Source organism: Daphnia carinata, chromosome 4 (genome assembly GCF_022539665.2).
Source record: "Daphnia carinata strain CSIRO-1 chromosome 4, CSIRO_AGI_Dcar_HiC_V3, whole genome shotgun sequence".
Taxonomy (NCBI): Eukaryota; Metazoa; Arthropoda; class Branchiopoda; order Diplostraca; family Daphniidae; genus Daphnia; species Daphnia carinata.
Window position 1 is genome coordinate 7,180,959 of NC_081334.1, and position 14,081 is coordinate 7,195,039.

The window sequence follows — 14,081 nt, forward strand, 5'->3', positions numbered from 1 at the left end:
TTTCCTTGTAGGTTGAACGACTGCTGTTCAACTGAAAATTCTAGTGATATCGCGTGTTTAGCTGAACGAAAGATCGGAAAGCAGGATTGCAGCTAATTTCGCAAAAAGATGTGGCATGTATTTATGACGGTGCATCTACGCATTTTTAATTAGAAAATCTCGCTGGACCTCAAAGTAATCACTGCGATAAAGAAAGCAACTCATGGTCCCGTTTCCTTCACTATCTATCAAGGCATTTGGAGGAAGCAAAGCTGACGCACTGTGACTCATAGTTAAGAGTCATGTTAGCTGGGCTGAAAGTGTGGACGTGAAACGATTTTGGTTACCCCATGATTAATATGTATATAATTTGCGTCCTTCGGCTTCTTTATTTAATAGTTAAAAAGGATTAGTCATCAGATTTGGGATCGCGCTTCAGCTGTAATCAGATATTTAGTTATGGTCTACTTACGTAAACAGCATTGGACGTATGTTATTACCATGTTGTCAATACGTTACAAAATGTTATTGGCTTTTGAAATGACATCAAGTTCCGCAATTAGTTACTTTTTTTCAATTTTTTTTGCGTCGACATCATACCCAGTTTAACCGTCAAATTACTTTTGATTTTTTTTTTTTTCTTTTAGGAAACAGACGTTTATCGTTGCAGCTTGTTCCTGTAAAGCCTCGTTTGGTATATGGACACATTTTGCGGAAATCCTTGAAAATGTTTCAGTTGAAAACAGGGGACAGTGATCACCAAAGAAACCCACCCAAAAAATTTTTGGCATGCCAAAAGAGAAATATGCCATGAACGTGATGCATGGAGCATTCCTGGCATAATGGCGACCTCCGTTACAGCAGTGGGCAATTGTTCCTCTTAACTATCAGGTATTCAGTTCAAGGCCCTATAGTTAAACGAGTTATTATAATTTTGCAATTTAAAGAATGTTAAATTTTGATTTTGATTCGTTCGCTGCACGCCTTTACTACGTGATAATCTTTCTACCTACCGTTTATCCACGGCGTGACGGATTTTTTTATTCCCTTGTAGACTTGAAGGCCGTAATAAAGAAAACATTGCGGATGACCTTAAACGCCATGGAAATTACGGCAATGTGTCATCCTTGAGGTTACGCAAGGTTTTGATGCTAAGACCGGTAATAAATTTTATTCGTGACAAGAAAAAAATATATGACAATGTCAAAATGTCAATGTAAAATCAAAATGTTTCCATTTTTCAGAGATGGCACCTTCCTGTAAAAAAAAGTCGGCCATTACGAAATTTTAAACGACATTCAACGCAGACGCATTGATAACGGTAATACCTCACATATTCTTGTTACGTTTTATTTAATCCGCATCACCAACACTTTACTATTATTAAATTTAACAGTACCTAAAGAAAAGAGAAGACCGCTACAGGAGAGATGCTGAAAAACGCGACCATAGTCCACTAGCAATGCCATTCGAATGCTGTGCTTTATTCATCTAAAGGTAGGAAATGTTCGCTTATATTTTTTTGTTTTGTTTCGGACGAGATAATTTTCGGTTTGGGACAAGTCGTGCACGTAATGGCGTTACCCATTCCACGTAGTGAAAAGCAAAACAATGTGGGTGACCCTTTCTCTGTTGCCCTTCCAAAGCCTCCCACTAAACACTTGATTAGAAATGGCTAGAGTGTTCCTTATCTCGCATTTCGTGACGAGCGAAATTCTTTGTTTACCGTTAAGTCTGACACTATTGAACGCAGCGTGAATGAAGGAAGCAAATTTGAATTTCTCGAAACGCCAAAATATGAGGGTCGCATAAGGCACACCCGCATACATTTCGCCTGATTGACGCTGTAGGTCACTGGATCTTTCAAATAATAGTAATAAAAAATCTTTCTATTGTCGAAGCAAATGCAAGAGAAAGTTCCCAGGCAACCCCCATGGCCCGTTTTACTTTATTTTTGCGGTATGTTATCAGTCTTTCCATTTCATGCTAAATCGAAATCAGTTAGTTGCCGAAGAATGATGCAATCATAGAGTTCATTTTTTATCCTCTGAATATTTGAAGTTTTTTTTTTATATTTGAGGCCATTTCTTCTTCGAAATAACATGGACACTTTGTGCAGACATGTTGTGTTGCATGGTTTAAATTCTTGAAATTGCATTTTTGTTGAGGCGCTATGCAAATAAAAAAAATAAGAATTTTCTGTTAGTGCTGGAATACTTAGCCGCTATCCCATGAACTTGAACAATGAAGCAGGTGGGAATTCTAAATTTTTGTGTCAAGCAATTTGTTTCCGGGAAGAAATTTTTATTCTTAATGTGGTAAGAAAAGGACATAGCTTAGGCGTCGGTACTGTGATACTTGTGGCTTTAGGAGATGACGAATGGCCCTACTAACAACTTTAACAAAGCGTCGGGAATGAGGCCATGTCACTAAAAACAAAAATGACGAACCCAAAAGTAGACATCTTTTTTACGATTAGGTTTTTTTTTTGTTTTTGTTTGGTTGGTTTTAGAAAACATAACAACCGGCATGTTTTTTCTTCTTCTGTCTAAAACGTGGCTCGATATCACATCGTAGGAACTAAACGTAAGGGACAAAACTATGAGAGAGTAAAAGTTGACTGGACAGGTCACAAGAGTGATTTCAGTTTCACATCGGTTCCAATATCGTTCCGCGGTATAAAAAGAACCCAAAATGTTGTTGATGCATCGTCAATCGTCCTTAGACTGCTCAGTTGCTCAGACATTCATTACCTTACGACGCAAACATCGAAACGGCTATCCGCTTACCATGAAATTCGCAGTGGTAATATCTTGCACATTCTTTCTCAGGCTTTTATTTTGTTAAATCTGAACGAATTTTTTTTTCTCTCATTTTTTTAAACTCTCCAAGATCTTTGCCATCGCAATGGCTTGCGTAATGGCAGCGCCTCCAACTCCTAACGTTGCGCAAACAGCATCCGCAGCTAGCGGTGATGCTGATGGAGTAGTAAAACGATCCCCCGCTCCCGCGGTGGGCAATCAAAATACCAAAAAAATTGTTAGAAGACGTCCAGTCAGTGTCATAGACGCCAATGGCCAACTGGTTGATATTGGTAAAATTATATTTGTCATTTTCCGGACTAGGCAAAATCACTTTTAAGTTCTTTGTTTAGATGACGACGATGTCAAGTTTGTTACTGCAGGCTTTAATGACAGACAAGTAGCTTTCCAACCCCAGCAAGCGTCGGTTGTTAGCCAAGCTCCAGTAATGACTTCCGCTGTAGGTTCTGCCTCTGCGTTAAGCCAAACGGCCGGAGATATTGTTCTCATCAGTGACGACAGCAGGGAAATTGACGACTTGGACGATTTCGATGATCTTGATGATTTTGCTATCGTCTCCGCCAATGGCCTAAAACCTTTCTCGTTCTTCAACAGACCGACTCCTGCTCGCGTTGTTTCTCAATCGTCCCTTTTCAATCCGTTAACATCTTTTGTCCGTGCGCCCGTCCGCCAGACCAGACTGAAAACGAGATTCGTACAATCAAACAATCCAACCACCTGTACTTGTCCTCCACAGCAACGCGAACCACTTTTCCAATTTTCAAGATTCCCTCAGCAATCCGTCAACCGTTTCTCCCAGTTTGGAAGGTTTCCCCAGTTCGCTTCTTCTTCTGGGGTTCAGTTTATCTTCGACGACTAGTTTAGACTGTAGATCAATGACGACGTCAATTTGGAATGGTGTATTTTTTATTGAATTTCCCACTAGCAAATGCATTTTTTGTCCTACCGCATTATTCTACTTGTTTGGATTTTATAGCTGATAGATGTAGAGCAAATACAACTCACTTGCTTTTTTAAAATATGGAAACAGTCAAACCAGATTTTTATTTGCTTGTCATATCCCATGCGAAATGGATATGAATAATAATATAGTATACTACCGTGGCTGTTGCACGCTATATTTTCGTCTTGTTGATGAACATAACATTTTAAATTTCCTACGATTAAATTCGCGTGGACACATTGGGTTGATTTCCGGACGACGTGCAAAGCAATTAGCTCAGTTTCTTTACTTCAATGGAATTTCTCAAATTTTCTTTCCACTTTTCGCCTGATATGCAAAGCATTGGTGACTGTCCTACTGCGCTGTGTGTAGTAACACTGTCTAGTCCACGTCGAACTGCTATCGTCAGGTTTTCGCATCATGAGAATAATGTAGCTATACTTAGACTTCATAATAATAATGAATAACTATCCATTATTGCTGTTCATTCAAAAGTATTCTCAACGAGTAGGTGGCTTACGTAACGATCATATCCTTCAAGATTAGGCTGGTTGCATAACTATATAACAATTGAGAATTTCTATTCTCACCTACAATTTGCAATTTTTAAAAATCACGATCATTTATGTTATCAGAAATGTGGAATATGAGGGTTACTGGAAAATTGCGTATCCATTACTTGCAAAAATTGAACAAGTAAGAAATTTCAAAGAAAAAAAAGTCCCCTCTCAATTCAGTCACACGAAAAGTGCTGGTTGCTAATGAAAGGAGAAAAAAACGACTTGTTGATTTTACCGGGTACTTATGGCTTTCGAAGCTGAGTCGATGACAAATGTAGCACGATAACAAAGCGAACTCGATGTTGAGAATGGGGCCATACCACCGAGACAAAGACATTTCGTAAGAATAGTTTTTTTCTTTTAAGTTGAAGTTATTTATTTATCTTGAACTGGTTCTATTGCAGTATTTCAACCAGCATATTGTACCTCCGCTATGCTGGGTAGACATTCCAATACCACGTCTTTTGCGCCAATATTGAGAGAAATTGGTGCGATGAGAGTAAAAGTTGACTGAACAAGTCTGTGTGATATACGACTTCCTTTCAATTTTTGCACTATGCCGAGTATAAAAAGAACGTACGATATCGTTGTTGCATTGTCAATCGTCTTTCGTCTGTTCAATTGCTTGGACATTCAGCTCCTTGTAAAACTTCATCGAAACGCCTGTTAGGTTAACATGAAATTCGCAGTGGTAAAATTTAATATCTTACATTTTAGTTTTTTTAACCTGTAAAGTCCATGGACAATTTTACAGTACTTCACATTAATTAATTTCAAAAGGTTTTAACGATCGCCGTGGCATGTGCTATGGCAGAGCCTCCAGCCACAAACAGCGGCCTGTCAGTCGAGGATGGAAAAAATGGCGTCGTAAAAAGATCCCCCGTCTTTGGTTCTGGAAACCAAAACGCCGCAAATCCTGTCGTGAGGAAACGCCGAGTCGGTGTCATCAATGGTAACGGACGAGTCATTGATCTTGGTAAAGCGCTATTCCCGTTTCAAAGTGAAAATGTTACTTACGAGCGTTGTATTTAGATGATGACGATCTGCGGTTTGTTACCACTGATTTCACTGGTAGACAAGTAGCACTGACATCGAAGCAAAATCCAATCTCGGTAGCTAACCGTGTTCCGGTTAGGACGTCTTTCCGCGGCTCTGGTTCCTCGGTCGGCAAGGCGACAGGTCACATCGTATTTGCCAACAGCGATGACAGTTTAGAAATAGATGACCTCGACGATATCGATGATGTTGATGATTTGACAATCATTTCACCTGATGGCCGGATTTTTCCTTTCGCTAATAGCCAGAACGGAGTTGGTATTGTCTCTCAATCTTCCGTCTTAAATACCTTGACTTCGCCCATTCCTACAGCCGCCCGCCAAACTAGGACAAAATCAGGGGTCGCTCAATCGAAGCGAGCTTCATCATCCACTTGCACTTGCCCTCCGCAACGAGAAATTGTTAACCTCGTTCCGCAGATGTTCCCCCGAACAAGGGGCTTTATGCAATTTATGAGATTTCCCAAACAGAGATTTATGCTTTCTTCTTTTCCTGGTGTCCAATTCGTCTTCGACGATTGATTTAATATTTCATAATCAAGAGGATTTAATCTAAGCTGTTAAGCGGTGGGCGAATTCACTTTCCAATAGTGATATGGGGCAATCTATCCATTATTTTAATCCAATAGCTTTTGTAGTTGCTGAAAATAATAAATACAATGGCTATTATTTTGTAATTGGGACGTCAAAGTTATATGTAATGCGATAAAGTAATTCGCTTCGGAATATGAATTCAAACTGCAGCTTTTCATGATCCAGATGGTTGCCAAATTTACATGACATCTAGCGGAAAAACTAGCGATTGTTTGAGCATTTCATGAGATATCGTCGGCTGTTTCATTATCACACGATGTCGATTGAGGATGGCAGTAAAAATTTAGGTCTTCAGACTTTGAAATTTCGCTGCTGATTCTTTAGATCTTAAGGTAACTTCAGTTGTCATTTCACTTGCCTTATTTTACCCTATGCACTGACAATGTTATGTAAAATTCTTTCAAGTATGTTGAAGAAAACCTGATTTGAGAGAAGCACTGTACCACACTCTGGAAAGCATTTTGTGGAGGAGCATGATGTTGCCTTTTGTTTGGTTACCAGCCTCATTTCATTTCTGCTTGTTAACTACACAGCGTTTTTTCTCGAAGATTGAATCCATTAAAGTAAGTCTGTTCAGGGTGGTATTTTTCACAGTGAAAGTGTTGCAACTTTTTCAGATGTAATCAGGCAGCATTACTATTTCACATAAACTGTTTATGTTTTGCTGTATTTATGCCCAGGTCTCCAGTATGTTCTTCATAGGGGTGTGTTGACAAGGATATCATTTTGTGAAAGTAAGTGATGCAGTAGAAGTCCTAATTTTTTCCGTGAACAAGCTTGGATTAAAAAAAATCCAAATGGGACTCTTTTGGCTTGGATCTGTGTGTGTACATATTGACTTTAATTTCTAGCAACTCAGCATTTGGTACCATGTCCTATAATTTAGACGAAATCCTGCTCGTTTTGTCAATTAAGATTGCGATTTTTTTCATAGGTAAACACATCACGAGCAAGGTTCAGTTTAGAGATCGACAGCCTTCAGCTACTTAACATCTAGCTCATGGTCAACTTGAAGCACAAAATTTCTGTTATTGATTCTTCCCAAATGCCTATGTAATATGGAATGCTTGACAGTCAAACGGTACCCTTACCTGACAATTACGTCACAAGAATATTAATCATCCACCTTATTTAAATTTCTTAAATTTTTTTTAAAGGAATGCTTGTAATGCATACAAAATGTGTGACATGGGGGAAAAGCCTGGCAGAATGTGTAGGGTTCGGAAATCAGAGGTAGTAGCCGGTTATTTTGATAAACCTTCAATTGAATTTCGTTCTCTTTGTCTTACGTGTTATGAAATGACTACGTAAAGGATTTCGCCATCCAGGTCATGTGAATACCCTGCCATATAGCCCCTTGGTACATGATGAATCGAGGATTCTCCATTGACGTACAAGACGTTACACCTGGTAATGTTTTATTCACGAGTTTGTTTAGTTTTCTAATCTTAATCATCATATGTCGTATTAGCAAAATACTGTTGACAGAAGAACTGGTAGGTTTGGACAATGGTTAACGGCAAATGCGATGAATGGATCACCACAGGTCAGTTGTCTTGCCTTCCCAGTTGTAATGAAGGCGAATCGTCGGAGTGAAAACCATTAAGAGGTGTTACTGTTTTAAGTGTTCTTATTGATATATATCTAAGTGCTGATATGTGTGTAGAAGTTGCTGGAATTCATGTCATCCTTGAAAAGATTGCTAAAAGAAAAGAGCTGCATCCATGAAACAGCTCATTACTCCTGCCCCAAACGAATGCCTGCGTCAGCCTTCAAGCTTTAATGGCTAAAAAGGATTTGATAGATTAGAAAATCGCAGTTTGCACTTCCTAAGGCGACATTCCTAAATCCCACCTGTCAAGAGATCTGTGTCCAACCGTTTCAACCATGAACTGACGCCCACCGAATTCTTTTTCATAAAATGGCGGGGGGGGGGGGGGAGGTATGAGGTTTTAGTGGAAATTGCCGTCAAGACTGCCGAGATCAGGTACATTATTTACCTTAACGTTAGCAACCAAAACAACCAACTTCATAATCTTTTCGTTTTTTAAGGTGCAAGGAACTACTAATCGGAAAGTACTTGGAAGACCTCTGTGGCCAACAGGAAGGGTCTTACAAACGTTCGTATTCAAGTTTTTGCTGCGGTGAACACATGCAATTGCATGGCCTTTCAGAAGCTCCTGCCAGGAATCATACAGGAATGTGCCAGATGATTTTATGTACCATGTAAGCTATATCAATAAGAATGTTTTGTGCTTATCTATGTCTTATTTTCTTAGTTTAGATTAATAACAACCGCGAATCTGCGAAAGTTCCTGATTGGGATATGATGCCGAAAAAGTTATAATGATCTGACGCACGGAATTGAATTTCCACCCATGAGTCGCCTGTGTATTCCCGCGTATTACGGTATTAATTATATAAAATTCAAGTGCATATCTGGGCTCCCTTCTTTTCTGTGGCCCCGTTTCCCCTTGATTTTTAATAAGCCCGTAGGGGGTCATGCCCCTACTGTGATCAGCAGTAACGGTTGTGAGTGCGCTGTCTGGAAAGGGGACGTGGGGGTCCTCATGGTCCGATGATATCATTGGAGGGCTATGAGGCTACCCAAAAATCCGAATTAACAGTTAATCGCTCACGTAAAAGCTTGTCCGCAACCTTCGCTCTTTTTCCGGCTTCTCTTAGCCACGCACCGGGTAATCTCCCGGTGAGTTAAGTGAGGTAGTGTCTCCCCCTACCTTGGTTGACAGCAACTTTGAAATCGGCATTTTTGCTGTTTCAGAGTTGCACGTCATTAAATTATGCAGAGTGTTATCAATTTCTCTGCATCTGACAGAAGAATATGCTCGCAATCAACTCACGAATCATGTAAGGTATGAACTCTATATATGAATTAAGAGTTTTTATGCCTAATGGTGTTTTACTGTATTATTATAGATGAACAATAAATTTTGATCTGAAAAGGTTTCTGTTTGGGGGAAGGTTTGGATACACTACATGGAATTTCCATACTTCATTCAGATTCTCATTTAAAAACGGTATTTAATTTTTCATAAATTGAAGTGCATATCTGGGCTCCCTTCCTTTCCGTAGCCCCGTTTCCCCTTGACTCGTAATAAGCCCGTAGGGGGTCATGCCCCTACTGTACGGTATATATAAAAACAACATATACCGAGGTTTGGAGGGCTCTGGCCGGAAAGGGGACGTGGGGTGCCGCTTCGTCCGATGATGTGTTCACGGAGGGTGACGTGGCTGCCCACAAATCCGAACTAAAGGTTAATCGCTCCTGTAAAAATGTTCCAAATCTTCAGCTCTTCTTCCGGCTTCTCTTAGCCAATCACCGGGTAATCTCCCCGGTGGGTCAACAAGGCAGTGTCTCCCCCTGCCTGGGTTGACGGCAACTTTTGAAAGGGCTATTGTGCCTTTTTAAAGTTGCAAAAATAATTGTAATGTGCAGAGAATTGTCAATAAAATTTTTTTTATAAAATATTTTTTGCAAAATTCGTTTCTTTCATTGTCTGTATTCGCTGTGTTCACACGTTACACTTTTATATTTAGCTTGCTTTATTCACCTTTATTGTTTTTGTCACCTTTGATGGTAAGCATTGTTTCCATTGGTTTATCGTTTATCTGTAAGTATTATTTATTACACTCTTTGAATTCTTCAACTTAGATTCAAGGAACAATCTGGATATTTTATGAAGTAATTTTGTATTTTGTTTTACTCGTATGGGAACCGATCCCTAGACTTTCAGCGTGCAACGCCGATGCGCTAACATTGAGCCACGAGATATATTTAAATTTTTTATTATCGCATATCATATGTTATCGTCTAGGATGTTTATGCAGTCTTTCACAACTATATGTTTATCTTTCTATTGCTTCCATAAGGTTCTTAGCTCTGTGGTAGAGCTTTTATCTGCGATACCTGTTACCCTGGGTTCAAACCTCAGTAGATGTGTAAAAATGAAGTAGAATAATGTAGAAGAGTATATTGCAGAATTGCATTTCAGTTTTATTCTAAGTGTAAATGCAAGTCCACCAGTGACTAGAAAAAAAAGCCAAGTTAAAATCATATGATTCGTGGCTCATTGGCAGAGCATCGGCGAGGAATGCCGAACATCCAGGGTTCGATCCCTGGATAATAATAGAATGCTTACAGATAAACGATAAACCAATTCCCGTCACCTTACCATCAAATGTGACAATAACAAATAAAGCAAAGCCAAAAAAAAAAAATTGATAAATGCAATGTGTGAACAAAGCTAATACAGACAATGAAAGAAACGAATTTTGCAAAAAATATTTTATAAAAAAAATTTTATTGACAATTCTCTGCACATTACAATTATTTTTGCAACTTTAAAAAGGCACAATAGCCCTTTCAAAAGTTGCCGTCAACCCAGGCAGGGGGAGACACTGCCTTGTTGACCCACCGGGGAGATTACCCGGTGATTGGCTAAGAGAAGCCGGAAGAAGAGCTGAAGATTTGGAACATTTTTACAGGAGCGATTAACCTTTAGTTCGGATTTGTGGGCAGCCACGTCACCCTCCGTGAACACATCATCGGACGAAGCGGCACCCCACGTCCCCTTTCCGGCCAGAGCCCTCCAAACCTCGGTATATGTTGTTTTTATATATACCGTACAGTAGGGGCATGACCCCCTACGGGCTTATTATGAGTCAAGGGGAAACGGGGCTTCAGAAAAGAAGGGAGCCCAGATATGCACTTCAATTTTTTTAATATCAAATACCGTCTGGGGAATCCGAATTAAGTATAGCAATGTCATGTCATCCATCCAATCAATACAATTTATTCAGTGCCTTGCCCCAACCAAGAAACTTTTCAGATCCAATGTTACTATTAACCTATATTGAGAAAAGAAAAACAACACAGTTAAACACATCAATTGTTGATCATGGAACTTACATGACTCATAGATTCAACTTCTGGTGGAAGCTTGGGAAAGGACATACAAATTGCAGATTAACTTCATTGTATAAGGCTCTTGAATGATAAACTAGCACCTGTAGAATGTTGCATTGTTGATAGTTGTGTTCCCAGTACATGAAAATCCTTTCCTATTGGATAAAATTTTTTTTGGTAGATAAGACCTGGTTGGCAAAAAGGAGGAGAAATTCTTCGTCATAAATTCAAAATTATTTGAAGAAAAATCCTTTCATACCTAAACAGTCCATGTATGATGTTCATCTCTGCAATAGCAGCAAAATTAAAACATCTTTAGGGCCATTTAAGTACCCAGTTTCCCCAACACTCTGAACGTAAAGGACAAGTTGTTCTTTAGACAGAGAAGCAGAATTATTTGAGGCTTCTAGCTGTGACAGAACTATAAAGGATTGCTGTTGTACTGGATTCATTAACACAAGATGGTACTTCTCATTAAGCAATTTGCATTACTCTATTAATTTACCTCATACCTTAATGGTAATGCACTCTGTGTTTTTTCATCTGTAGGCTGACTCTTCCATCCTGTAACACTTCCAGACTTGATTTGATCCCCCATTAAATTCTGTGAATGCAAAATAATAGCATTAAAAATACTTTTTCAATAGACATAAAACCGAAAAGTACCTAATCCATGTTTCATGTTGAACTTGTGCCATATCTTGGTTTCCGTACCACACCCATTTTCGGCCCAAATACGGTCCCACAATTGTTCACTTCCTTCACTGCATGGGCTTATTACTAACCATTCTTTTTGTGCAGCACTAACAGAATTTAAATTTAACACACTGTCAGGTGGTAGACTGAATATCTAAACAATAAATAATTGTTTGTTAAAATTCTATACTTATTTTGAATTCTTATTTGAAAAGTTTATGTACCTGAATGTGTTCGCCTAATGCCAATTCATCCTCATGTTCAGTTAGGTTTGAGTTTGGAAAAACCTCCTTCACTGTTTGGAAACTGTTCCGTTCCAATTTGTTCTTTTCCCCTAGCTGAGCTTGTAGACTCAAACTTTGAGCTACAAAACACAAATGAATAAAAGCAAATAAATAGAATCATTATGTATTAGGCCTTACCATCCTTAGCTTTGCTGTTATCTAATATTTTGTGCTGTTGCAATAATTGAGCCTGCAGGTCCATAATTTGATCTAATAAACAATAATTAATAATTCAAAACAAATATAATAATGTTTATACTTACCATTTTTTTGTTTTATTATCTTATCCATTTTTCAATTGTTCCTTCAGCCACGCGTTATTCTCCATACACGTTAATGAGCTAACTGCGAATGGAATCCAATGGACTGAAATCGCCTACGCCAGTAATAACGAGTCTGACGGTAGATGGCTACGTGTCGGAAAAAAGAAAAAAGTGCGATTTTTTTTTTTCCGCCTTTTTTTTTTTTTAATGTAAAACGGATTGCCATAGTAAAACGGATTGCCATAAGCCTGACCAAATAAGCCCGACCAAATTTCGTCGGGCTTACAATTTTTTTCTTCAAGAACTGACACTCATCGGAATTGATTGAATATCACAAGATATACTCAAAATTTAATGCTGATACCAGTAAAATTGCTATTTTTATCTCTAAATTGATCGTTTTTTAAATAAATCGAATATTTGACGCAATGCTAGCGCGCCAGTATGCTACAGCGCTAGCGCGATGCAGCCGAAAAAAACTTTAAGCCCGACTAAGTCGGGTGTTTTACCGATATTTTCATAGGTAGCCGGTATTTTTTTTTTTTTGGGGGGTTAAAACAGTTCGCCATATTTTATTTTTCTCTTCTATTTTTTTACATTTTACATTTTACAAAAAACTATGGTCCCAATGAAAAAATAAACTTAATTTTCGTAATTTTCGTTGAATTCTGAATCGACACCCTTTATTTTTAATTATATCTAGAATTTTAATATAAGTTATAGCCTTTATATAAGTTATAGCCTTTCCACTTTTCATTTTTGAGAGGGGTTATAGCCTATAACCCCTCTCACTTTTGTCAAAATTCCCCCAAAACGACACCTCGTGGAATTCAACGAAAATCATACATTTTATACAGAATTGAACGCTGATTTTCAAAAATGGATTAGTTTTTCGTCAGCGTAGCCATTTAAAAAATAAACGGATTCCCATATCCCGTCTCATACTTAGGGAACACTTACAGAAAGTCCATTTGTGGATCGCCTAGTTGGGCCATAGATATCGGTATAATTACCATGTACGACTAGATTAAACCAGCAAAGAGAAAAAAACAAATGTTAATACTCAGCTGTGATGGTGTGTGATCGGTATATCCAAAAATTACGAAAGGTGCCTAGCATGTGAATTTCAAATCCACGTTCCAAGGCCTGAAACACCATAAAAGCACTAAACGCGGCAGATCTACAATCAAAGAGCCAGAGGATATTTTATTCTCTGTAATAGAATTGCCTAAGGTTATTCTTCTAGTCGAGGTCACTTGAAAAGGTCAGGTCAATATCGTTACCTTTCCCTAGACATTTTTTCGGAATAGGTAGGATGTGGAACGCGCGCGCTACGCGTATATAAAGCACAAGAGGCAACACGAAATTTCAGTCTTGCAAGTATCTTCCTTTGCAGCAGTACTTCATCATAAGGCCACAGCAGGAAGCACCACATTTTAAGGTATGTAGCGTATGGCTTAGTTTTACTTACTTCGTATGCCACTTTTACTAGAACATGAATAAAGACGTTGTAGAGTAAAAGCTAAAAGCCTCTGTGTACGCAAACGCGCATTTGTCATGTTTTACTACTAAAATCATTTTTGTTGACCTACCACATAGCAATGTACTTGATCCAGCAGTGCAAATAATTTTCGAATTTGTATGCATTTGAACTGACATATTAATAAACATGATTCAATTTACTGTTTCGTGATTACAAATGTTAAGACCTACTTACTGTGTGACGTATTAACTTTCATTTGTGGGCCGCTAGCATTATTCGCGTCTGCTGTTCTAACAAAAAGAAATATTACAGATGGTCTTTTAAATGACTTTGAGGATAAGGACAAGTTGTTAAAACTTTTTCCAAAGGGTTCCACCATGTTATGGATATACTCAAATATCCATGGAACATTTTAGAATAGCTTGCCTAGCTGAAAAATAAACGCTTCCTACATTTTATGCATTCTATACAAAGG

General features: G+C 38.5%; 4 protein-coding genes and 2 long non-coding RNA genes across 6 annotated transcripts; 3 read left to right on the forward strand and 3 right to left on the reverse strand.

The window, feature by feature from the left end:
* Positions 1 to 298: 298 nt before the first annotated feature.
* Positions 299 to 1,480, reverse strand: LOC130687677 (uncharacterized). The gene is made up of 3 exons (XR_009000217.2): positions 1,379 to 1,480; positions 993 to 1,236; positions 299 to 887 (listed from the first exon to the last, which is right to left on the reverse strand). It is a non-coding gene; the product is annotated as an uncharacterized LOC130687677 (long non-coding RNA).
* Positions 1,481 to 2,646: 1,166 nt separating this feature from the next.
* Positions 2,647 to 3,822, forward strand: LOC130687656 (uncharacterized). The gene is made up of 3 exons (XM_057510832.2): positions 2,647 to 2,784; positions 2,872 to 3,073; positions 3,134 to 3,822. Exons 1-3 carry the CDS (start codon positions 2,674 to 2,676, stop codon positions 3,658 to 3,660), a joined length of 840 nt encoding a protein of 279 aa, XP_057366815.1. The 5' UTR covers positions 2,647 to 2,673; the 3' UTR covers positions 3,661 to 3,822.
* A 1,033-nt stretch (positions 3,823 to 4,855) lies between these two features.
* On the forward strand, positions 4,856 to 6,036 carry LOC130687660 (uncharacterized). The gene is made up of 3 exons (XM_057510835.2): positions 4,856 to 4,995; positions 5,085 to 5,280; positions 5,337 to 6,036. Exons 1-3 carry the CDS (start codon positions 4,981 to 4,983, stop codon positions 5,879 to 5,881), a joined length of 756 nt encoding a protein of 251 aa, XP_057366818.1. The 5' UTR covers positions 4,856 to 4,980; the 3' UTR covers positions 5,882 to 6,036.
* A 167-nt stretch (positions 6,037 to 6,203) lies between these two features.
* Positions 6,204 to 8,173, forward strand: LOC130687678 (uncharacterized). Its single transcript, XR_009420936.1, has 8 exons — positions 6,204 to 6,285; positions 6,359 to 6,516; positions 6,634 to 6,687; positions 6,888 to 7,034; positions 7,111 to 7,363; positions 7,425 to 7,562; positions 7,620 to 7,940; positions 8,006 to 8,173. It is a non-coding gene; the product is annotated as an uncharacterized LOC130687678 (long non-coding RNA).
* A 2,979-nt stretch (positions 8,174 to 11,152) lies between these two features.
* On the reverse strand, positions 11,153 to 12,195 carry LOC130687784 (uncharacterized). Its single transcript, XM_059495085.1, has 5 exons — positions 11,999 to 12,195; positions 11,801 to 11,940; positions 11,547 to 11,730; positions 11,393 to 11,484; positions 11,153 to 11,322 (listed from the first exon to the last, which is right to left on the reverse strand). The coding sequence occupies exons 1-4, from the start codon at positions 12,060 to 12,062 to the stop codon at positions 11,420 to 11,422; spliced, it is 453 nt and encodes a 150-aa protein (XP_059351068.1). The 5' UTR covers positions 12,063 to 12,195; the 3' UTR covers positions 11,153 to 11,322; positions 11,393 to 11,419.
* A 708-nt stretch (positions 12,196 to 12,903) lies between these two features.
* LOC130687446 (uncharacterized) lies at positions 12,904 to 14,061 on the reverse strand. The gene is made up of 4 exons (XM_057510615.2): positions 13,841 to 14,061; positions 13,716 to 13,775; positions 13,407 to 13,611; positions 12,904 to 13,336 (listed from the first exon to the last, which is right to left on the reverse strand). The coding sequence occupies exons 1-4, from the start codon at positions 13,983 to 13,985 to the stop codon at positions 13,330 to 13,332; spliced, it is 417 nt and encodes a 138-aa protein (XP_057366598.1). The 5' UTR covers positions 13,986 to 14,061; the 3' UTR covers positions 12,904 to 13,329.
* Between the last annotated feature and the right edge of the window lie 20 nt (positions 14,062 to 14,081).

Excerpts from the sequence above, each read along its gene's own strand:
- LOC130687656 (XM_057510832.2), top strand. The coding sequence starts at position 2,674 with ATGTTGTTGATGCATCGTCAATCGTCCTTAGACTGCTCAGTTGCTCAG. Across the intron at positions 2,785-2,871 it reads TTACCATGAAATTCGCAGTG|ATCTTTGCCATCGCAATGGC; the intron begins GTAATATCTTGC and ends AAACTCTCCAAG. Across the intron at positions 3,074-3,133 it reads TGGCCAACTGGTTGATATTG|ATGACGACGATGTCAAGTTT; the intron begins GTAAAATTATAT and ends TTCTTTGTTTAG.
- LOC130687784 (XM_059495085.1), bottom strand. The coding sequence starts at position 12,062 with ATGGACCTGCAGGCTCAATTATTGCAACAGCACAAAATATTAGATAAC. Across the intron at positions 11,941-11,998 it reads TAACAGCAAAGCTAAGGATG|CTCAAAGTTTGAGTCTACAA; the intron begins GTAAGGCCTAAT and ends TGTGTTTTGTAG. Across the intron at positions 11,731-11,800 it reads CATTAGGCGAACACATTCAG|ATATTCAGTCTACCACCTGA; the intron begins GTACATAAACTT and ends TTTATTGTTTAG.
- LOC130687660 (XM_057510835.2), top strand. Across the intron at positions 5,281-5,336 it reads CGGACGAGTCATTGATCTTG|ATGATGACGATCTGCGGTTT; the intron begins GTAAAGCGCTAT and ends CGTTGTATTTAG.
- LOC130687446 (XM_057510615.2), bottom strand. The coding sequence starts at position 13,985 with ATGGTGGAACCCTTTGGAAAAAGTTTTAACAACTTGTCCTTATCCTCA. Across the intron at positions 13,776-13,840 it reads GAAAGTTAATACGTCACACA|TTCAAATGCATACAAATTCG; the intron begins GTAAGTAGGTCT and ends TTAATATGTCAG. Across the intron at positions 13,612-13,715 it reads ATCAAGTACATTGCTATGTG|TAAAAGTGGCATACGAAGTA; the intron begins GTAGGTCAACAA and ends TTCATGTTCTAG.